The 9216-nt window shown below is 50.9% G+C and overlaps 1 protein-coding gene across 2 annotated transcripts in view; it reads right to left on the bottom strand.

Moving 5' to 3' along the window:
• Positions 1 to 37: 37 nt before the first annotated feature.
• Positions 38 to 9216, bottom strand: part of EDC3 (enhancer of mRNA decapping 3) — a 64059-nt gene continuing 54880 nt past the window's right edge. For both annotated transcript variants that reach the window (XM_047794823.1, XM_047794824.1), the window contains exons 5-7: positions 7683 to 7836; positions 3616 to 3833; positions 38 to 2516 (exon numbers count right to left, since the gene is read on the bottom strand). In XM_047794823.1, the coding sequence (XP_047650779.1) occupies positions 2182 to 2516; positions 3616 to 3833; positions 7683 to 7836 (707 nt within the window). In that variant the 3' untranslated portion in view covers positions 38 to 2181. The remainder of the gene's footprint in view (positions 2517 to 3615; positions 3834 to 7682; positions 7837 to 9216) is intronic.

Below are 9216 nucleotides of genomic sequence, written 5' to 3'. Positions count from 1 at the left end.
TCATTGCAGCCTAGACAGCAACACACCAGAGCACAGACTCAGTCACTCAGCTTTATTTTAGTGCTGGTTTTTGGTTCCCCAGGAGCTGCATGAGTGATGGTCTCAGCCACCTGACTGAGGACTGAGCATCGTGGGCAGGATGCCCCTGAAAAGAGCTGACAACAGAGGAACATGCTTTTCTCTAACACCACTGGGGAAGGCCCAGGCCGGGGTAGGGGAGAGGCTCCAATGCTGCCTGGGGAGAAAAGAGGGAAAGCCTTGGCCACTAACAATTCCCTGTGGCTCCTCAACACAAGGCCAGCACCCCAGGGCCACTGTGACTTACTGGAGCAAGCAGAGTCTTCTGGGCCAGGGTTCTTCTAGCTCTTTTTCACTGCACCCAATCAGGGGACCTACCTGCATTAACCGGAAGCCAGGGCCGGGTTAACGACTGCTTACCAAAATGCCTGTAATCTTGCACTGCTCCTCAGTTTACAGCCCTGCTTCTATAAAGAGAGGGCCCCATGTGGGGAGCTTCTTGGCCCTGAGAGTAAGCAGAGGCTCAGGAAGGATACACAGCACGGGATTCACAGTCGCTGACCTTCCACTGCTAGAGACAATTCAGCATTTGAGGGAGGATGGGAGGAAAGGAGGGACCAGCCCTCTGCCCTGCCTCATCTGCTCCTGGCTATGCTCCTATAAGAAAGTGAAAGTAGCCTGAAACCCATCGTGCCAGGGCCTACCCTGTGTCCACAATCCTTGCCAAGCCCTTTTACTCACCCCCTTAACCAGAGTGGGTGGGCACAGAGCAGAAGCCTGAAGCCCTGAAAGAGGCTTTAAAGCATAAGCCATTTGCAAAAGCCTCTCCCAGAAACTTCGGGGCATGGCTCCTGTCGTGCCAGCCTCCAGGGCCTAGGCCTGTGAATGTCCACAGGCTCAGTGCATAGGATCTGAGCAGCACAATGTTCTTTAGGCTGAGCACCCCCCAGCTAGCTCATCTAGAACTAGCCTCATTTTGGCATCTTTGAGACAGGGCGCTGGCCCTGAGCCTACTCATCTAGAAAGGACAAAGAGGGTTCAAGGCCCAGACACTGTAAAAGCTGGAGTGGAGCCCAGAGGGGAGAGACAAGCACCCTGCTCTGGGATCACAGCTGCAGAGGACCACTGCAGAGGAAGGGCAGAGGGGGCAGAAGAGAAGACGGGTATGTGTGTGTGCAGGCAGGGAGGGGAGGGGAGTGGTGGCCTAGGACAGAAGCACCAGGGAGCCTCTTCTGGCTCAGCACCAGGCTCCCCCTGGGGCCTCCCCAGTACTAAACATTAAAGCTGCACCCTGAGGGGTCTGGCCCCAGACTAGGCAAAGGCTCAGCCCCCAGCTAGAGAGTATGGGTTTGGGGCGGGGGGGGCACTGCTGGCAAGATGGGCACTGTGGTTCTCTAGTAACATAACCTTATACTACCTGTACTGAAGACAACAGAAAAACAGTAAAAACTTCCAATATAGTAAAACAATTCTGATGCCACCCCCACTTCTCTGCCTCTCAGAGTGATGGAGTGGGAAGGAGGAAGGAATCTTAGAAAAATAAAACAAAACAAAACAAAACTCCAGCATAAAACTTAGATCAGCTCAGGAGAAAGGGTCAAAAGCCCCCAAATCAACTTAAGGTGGGGCCCAGAGAAGACCTCAAAGCCCTCAGATTACATGGAGGACGCAAGTCTGCCCTCTAGTGGGCAACTGCAGCACAGCCAGTTCTACATGATCGGTAAGGGCTGCTTGGGGGGAGGAAGCCGGGCAGACAAAGCCACAAGCTCTGAAACAGAGCAAGCACAGGCCCCTAAACAGAACTGCCCCACCCCATGAGGCGCTCGTCCAGGTCCAGTGGCTGTAAACCTGAAACACAGTCTGTGAGCTGCCTATGTCTGTAAACAAAGCCCCATCTGACCACACGGGGGGCTGAGTGTATGGATCCCTGGACCCACCATCCACTCAGCCTGCCACCTGCCCCGCACACCCAGTGGGGAGGCCTTCCCTGGCTAAGGGCAGGTGACAGGTCAGTTTTAAATACCATCTGTTCTCTCAAAGAAACAAATGCAAAAGAAAAAATTGAACAAGGTCCATGAAGTTTCACATCCTTAAGGCGTTCGTTGTCAAGTTCAGTATCAGGAGCAGCGGGGGACCGCAGGGTCCAGCCTGCCTAGAGCCCTTCTAGGCGGAGTGCAGTGGGATGACAAACTTGCAGCCAAAGGGCGAGTGGTAGTTGATGCCCACCTCCTGGAACACCTGCTGGGGAATGCCGATGTCGCACAGATAGATGCGGCCGGCGTGCTCCCCTAAAGGCAGAGGCAGGCCCAGAGCCAGCGACCACTTGGCATCGATGCCCTGTTCAACTTCATGCACAGGAGGGTCTATGCTGAGTACTGGCGCTCGGTTCTGGTTGGCCCAGGCCACAGCTGCCTTGTACCAGGGCTGATCCCGCAGGAAGGCATTCTCGGGGCAATCCAGGCAGTTTATCACCAGGTCCACAGGGCTAGTGGGCAGATCTGCAGGTGGAAAGAGTGCCATCTGAAAACCCCTATGAATTAGAGAGCAGCCCAGGCTGGGGACCAGAACCAAGGTGGCCCCAAGAGTGATGCCACTCCACCACTCTGATGACGCTGCAGGGGCCACCTTTTACTGATTCCACCACTACCATGCTGCCTCCGCCACATCATTTCCCTCTCCAGTTACCCCAACAGCCTTCACACCTCTCACTGTAACAATCTTCTCTCAAATAACAGCTAAAATGATCATCTGCAACCTGAGCTGGATTATCTCTCTCTTCTTATCCTTCCATTGACTCTCCATCTCACCCAGAGTAACAGGTCAAATCCTTACAATAATCTATGATTAGACCCTGAAATGTTTAAGTCTGCTACCTTTCACCCAACCCGCCAACAATCTCTATCTCCCTCCACTCCCTTCTTCCTTTCTTTCTTTTTACAGCCGCCCTGAGGCATATGGAAGTCCTTGGGCAGGGTGGAATCAGAGCTACAGCTGCTGGCCTAGGCCACAGCCACACCAATGCAGGATCCGAGCTGAGCTGCAACCTACACCACAGCTCATGGCAACGCTGGATCCTTAACCCACTGAGCAAGGCCAGGGATCGAACCTGTGTCCTCATGGATACTACTGGGATTTGTTTCTGCTGAGCCACGACAGGAACTCCTCCCTGCTTTATTTGTCTCCATTAACACTTACTACCATCTGACCGGATAGAAATGTTACTTGTGGCCCATCCTAACCAGAATGTAAGCTCCATGGAAACACAGATTTAAGAGGAAAAAAAAAAAAAAATCCAAAAAAAACAAAACCTGCTGCCAATATCCCCAAGTGTCAGGAACGGTGCCCATCTTGCAAATATTTGTGAAATGAATAAATGGGTCCCAACCTCTCCATCTGAGTGGAGAACGAGGAAGGTGAAGGGATGGGAAGTAGGCCAGTTGGCACCAAAGTTATTTATCTCAGACACTAACTGCACTCACAGGGAAAGAACACTATGCTTGTGGTGCTTTTCCACCTGCCGCCACTGGGTGGCACTGCCAGACCATCAAACTACGGAGGAGGGAGCGGGCCTCCGCCTGGCCCTGTCCAAGTGCTCACCTTTGAGGCTAGATACTTGTTGGCCTTGGGTCTTGCTGAAGAGAGACAGCTCGTTGGTGATGGATTCCAGCATCTTCATGAAGTTGGGAAGGAAGAGGATGACCTGGACATCATGGTTAGCTAGATGCCTTCCACAGCTGATACCCTGAGCCCCCTTCACATGGGGCCCACATAGCAGGGCCACTGTAGGCCTCTGGTGAACATTTTTGGGATTCAATCTGGAACAGAAAGTAAAGGAGCATTATTAGCAGCAGGTCTGCCAATCCCTGGTGCCATATACCAGACAAGTGCCTCTCAGACCTGTTGCTCTCGGAGTTCTTATTAGTTCCAGTTTCAGAGGGGGACAAAATCCACTACAGGCTAGGTTTATACGGTGGCATTCCCACTGTTCCACACCCGAGTGTCACTTCATTTGCTGGGTCCTCTCACTAGGTAGTTCACCCAGATCTTGTTCCATATAACACTGTTCGCAGAAGGCTGCTTTCTGACCAAGAACACTTATGTTCTCACTGTGTGATCTAGTAGGTCCAAACTCTCCTTAGCAAAGAGCCTTGTCCACCTCTATAGCCTTCTTTGCTCTTCTTCTCCAACATGCCTGCTCCACTGCAGCAAGAAGACTGGTCTCATCATTTTCTCCTGCACTTGTTAGGTTCTTTATTGCTTCTACTCAAACTACTTCCCTTGCCCAGAAAGCCTTTCATCTCTGAAACTCTGACCTACCCTTTCTAGTATTACCCTGGCTCAACTCTGAAGAAACTCACAGCAAGTACCAAAGAGGATAGTTCTACATCATCCTCAATCAGTTGCCAGTCCAAGTTCTTTACTGAGCCACCAGTAAGCTAATAACAGCAATGTTCTTAAAGGCATCTATTTCACAGGCTGCCGGGTGGATTAATGGATGTAAAGCACTTGAAATAGGAACCAACACAGAGAGAGTATTCAATCAATGCTGGCATCATTTTAGTACTGGACACAGAGGAGGCAGCAGGTTAGGGCCTTCCCAGCCTCCTAGGCTGGTAGCTGCCTTGGATACCGACCTTCTGGATGAAGTCGCTTCCAGCCATTCAAAGCTGAGACCTCTCTGGTCTCAGAGAAGTCACAAGTAAAGAGGCTTGGAGGATTAGCCCTAGAGCTGCGCCCAACTCACACGCAGTGCAGTTTGCCCCCAGGCAAGAAGAGGAGATGAACCACAAGAAAGAGGCTTAGGTCCCTGCTTAGGGGCAGAGCAGTGACCGTCACTTACTGGTTTCCCAAAGGGAGGAAGACAGATGTTGTCAAGACAAAGAGGAAACCCCCACCCTCGCAATAAATTTGCAGGACTTTTGGCACTGTACTCTACTTATTCATTAAGCCTTGCATTCCCCCACCACACTGGCATCCCTTCACACAGACACTGCAGAGTTCTGGCATCTGACTCACCTGTGTCTAGTCCCTAAATGGACTCTCCCTCTCACAGAGGCATCCCCCCAGGAGAGGACTCAAAGCTGACCACAGCCCCCACATACCCAACAGCAGGGGTCAGAGTACAGGCACTGGAGACCTGGCTCTACTGTGCACCAGCAGTGTCACATGTCCGCTCTGAGCCTTAGCTTGCTCATCTTAAAGCATGAGTCATGACTCACCTTCAAGGTGAAGCTATGAGGGTCAAATTAAGTGCTGTTGTGCAACACAGTGGGAAACGCATGGCACTGGATACACCTGAAACTGCTCACTGGGGGAATCTTAGGAGAAAACCAGCAACTGCTACAAAGGCTAGGAAGCGGCTCTTTGGAGAGTTCAGACAGAGAGAGAATAGACGGGCACAAGGACAGCCATCCCCAAGAAGCTGACAAGAGAGGAAGGTGACTTGTGAGGACATTCAGATCCTGCCCCCAGACTGCTATTTCTGGGAAGCCACTTTATAGCCTTAAATACTCCCAGGAACAGCTTATTCCGAGAGATGCCCCAGCAGCTGCTCTGGGAAGAGGTTCAGCAGTTACCAGACCCAAGGGCCTGATGCCCCTTCAGAGGCAGCCTGCCCTACCGCACTCTGGGGTCTACAGTGGCTCTTCCTGGCACAGCAGAGGCAAGGGATCCAGGTTGAGAAGTAGGTCTAAATCATGGGCCAAGGAGGAATAAGCACAACTCTCTAGGCAAGAGAGTGGAGAAGCAAGGAGGGGAAATCTCACAACCAGCTTGGAGCCCTTTGACCACACTTTCCCACAAGGCTGCTGCCGTCCTCCTCCTCTTTGCTGACCCAGCAGCCGCCTGTCAACTCTAAGGGTACTTGCTCTCTAAGCAGAACCATTGCTGACCGTGCCTTTTTTCCTTCACCACCACCTCCGGGGTCTTAAACACAACCCTCTTGGTTCTCTTACGGCTCCAGCTTTAAACTTTCTTAGCCATTTTGGAAGGCTCCTCATCTCGTAACCATGCTTTAATGGTGATACGTTTTCCTCACTATCCACCCCCTCCTTAATTCTTATACCATGGACTAGGTGGTGACCTCCAGATCTCTATCTTCTGCTAAGACCTTTTTCTAAATTTCAGATTCGGGTTGTTAATGATCTATTCAGATATCTCACAGGCCTCCTAAACTCAACACATCCAAAACAAAATCCACCATCTCCCCCAAACCTGCTCCTCTCCCCACGTTCCTTATTACCTGACCAGGTGTCCATGCAGGAAAGCTTTTTTTTTTTTTTTTTTTGTCTTTTTGCCTTTTCTAGGGCCGCTTCCTGCGGCTATGGAGGTTCCCAGGCTAGGGGTCTAATTGGAGCTGTAGTTGCTGGCCTACGCCATGGCCACAGCAATGTGGGATCCGAACCACATCTGCAACCTACACCACAGCTCACGGCAACGCCAGATCCTTAACCCACTGAGCAAGGCCAGGGATCGAACCTGCAACCTCATGGTTCCTAGTCAGATTCATTAACCACTGAGCTATGGAGCAGGAGCACAGGAGCACGATGGGAACTCCTGGAAAGCTTTAAGTTCCGTGATCATCGGCGTGCCATGTTCTATCACCTCCCACATCCATTCAATTATCCTGCCCTGTTGTTTTGCCTTAAAGAAATTCCCTCATCCACCCACTTCTCTGATCCCTACTTCCTTGTTTGGATCACTTCTCATCTGGCCCCTGCCTTAGTTTTCTGTTACAGTTTTCCAGTTGGTCTCATGGTCTCTAGTCTTGCCTCCGTTCAATCTACTCAAAGTCATCTTTCTAAAACACAAGACCGATCACATTACAGCCCTACTGAAATCCCTTCAGCAGCTCCCTGTTGCTCAGCTATTACCAAAGCCCTACTTTTCAGCCACACAAAATGACTGACCGATCCACAGTCTCTCCATCCTCTCTGCCCCTTGGCACACGCTGCTCCCTAGACCTAGACTACTTTCCCCCTTCCTGCTCGCCCCTGTGCACTCGTCCTTGCTCTGAAGGACTTGGCTTGGATGTCACTGTTCTAAGTAGAAATGCAGCCTCCTAGAGAGTCTTCTGTTTTCTCCACTACAGCACTGCACTTTCTGGAGGCCTTGCTAGGCTACTGCAGGGCAGGAGCACAGTCTCTTTCTCTTTGTGGCACTGGCCCTAACACAAGGACTGGTACATGGTACCAGTAAACATCCACAAATAAAATTAAGCACTGCTCCAGATATATCAGCCCAAACAGTAGTGGAAAGGTACCAGTCTAGCTCTCACACTCAGTGGTCACGGTGATTCTAGAAGTTCTCAGGTATGGAACTCAGAACTGATTTTTATCCTAGACCCTTTGAGTGAATGATGAGTTCCAAAGGCTGGGTCTCGGAAGGTCCTTAGCAGGCAGGCCTCTGGCAGTCAGCCAAAGTCAGAGCCAGCTGTCCCCAGGAAGGAAGGGCCAAGGGTGGTTTGATGGGAGAAGAACGAGGAGTTGCAGGACATGGGTGAGGGGGGCCAACAATAACCTTGTAGCAGACAGGAGAGTGACTTCTAGAAGTACTCATGTGAGAAGGGCAGCAACTGTCCAATTAACCATGTGTGAGGTGCTGTGGTGGAGCTGAGGCAGAGTAGCATCACCCACACTTGGCCCCGCCGACCTGGAGGCACTTACCTGTTGGGTCCTCCAAGCAGGGTCAGTGCCATCTGGCTGGCACACACACCTGTCATCTCCAGTCTCCGTTCCAGGGTCAAGCCATGTTTCTCAGCCACAGACAACAGCTTTTTATGCAACTCATAGGAAACACTTGGGACAACCAGGCCAGAGTCTGCAGTTCAAAAGGACATGAAGAGAAAGGGAAAGCAATTACGGGCAACCAGGGCCACAAATGGGTGCACTTGATCTACGAAAGCCAAGCCTCTAAGACTGACCCTCCCCAGCCCAGCCACCAAAGCTAGGACGGAGGGATGCTGTGCTGTGCCCCAGAGTTCAAGCAGTGGATGGGGAACTGAGTAACAACTTGTTTGGGTTTCCAGAGAGCAGAAGTGAAGTTAAGCTCTCCTAGAAGTTCAGCTCTGAACACGAAGGCCAAATCCACCATGATGTATTTGGTACTAGCAAGAAAAGGCTGAACTCGATCAGCCACACTAGGAAAAAATAGGCTTTTCTCAAAGTGAGGGAAACGCCATTCCTGGCAGTGGGGTGTTCCTCACAAGCAGACCCCTTATCCTTGCCCCAAAGTGGAACAGATACCAGCAAACCCTCCTGACCCTCTGGTCCCTGCTGCTCAATTTCAAGGCAAGAGGACTTGCTCATCCTATCTGCTCCACACATCCTCCTCCTCCCACTCTCCTCTACTCAGCCCCTCCTTTTGGCGGAAGAAATACAACTAGAAACCTTTTTTCTCAATAATTTGTCATTTACTCCCCATTTTGGGTGACTGCAACCCAATACTCATACTACAGGGGGAAAATTACATGGAAAGCAACCAATGCCTTGCTCAGAAGAATCTTAATTTACTCATCATAAATAAACAGAACTCGGAGTTCCCGTCGTGGCGCAGTGGTTAACGAATCCCACTAGGAACCATGAGGTTGCGGGTTCGGTCCCTGCCCTTGCTCAGTGGGTTAACGATCCGGCGTTGCCGTGAGCTGTGGTGTAGGTTGCAGACGCGGCTCAGATCCCACGTTGCTGTGGCTCTGGCGTAGGCCGGTGGCTACAGCTCCGATTCAGCCCCTAGCCTGGGAACCTCCATATGCCGCGGGAGCGGCCCAAGAAATAGCAACAACAACAACAACAACAAAAGACAAAAACAAAAACAAAAAAAAAAACAAACAAAATAAATAAATAAATAAACAGAACTCTGTAAAGGTTAGGAGATCATAGTCATTGAAAGTACACCATGGAGAGTACTTGGTTTTACAAAGCCTAAGTCTATGGCAGCTGGTGCACTTGAACGAGTCTAAAGCATTAAATGTATCATTATCAAGGAACTGTTTCAGGGCCCAGAAAACCAGAACAGGAAAGGAACAGCAAAGTCAAAAAATTGTGATCTCAGTGGGTTAAGGATCCAGCGCTGCCATGGTATAAAGTCACAGACGCGGCCTGGATCTGGGGTTGCTGTGGCTGTGGTATAGGCTGGCAACTGCAGCTCTGATTTTTTTTTTTTGTCTTTTTGCCTTTTCTTGGGCCACTCCCGTGGCATATG

This window comes from Phacochoerus africanus, chromosome 9, assembly GCF_016906955.1.
Source record: "Phacochoerus africanus isolate WHEZ1 chromosome 9, ROS_Pafr_v1, whole genome shotgun sequence".
NCBI lineage: Eukaryota > Metazoa > Chordata > Mammalia > Artiodactyla > Suidae > Phacochoerus > Phacochoerus africanus.
This window is presented reverse-complemented; position numbering and strand designations above follow the sequence as displayed.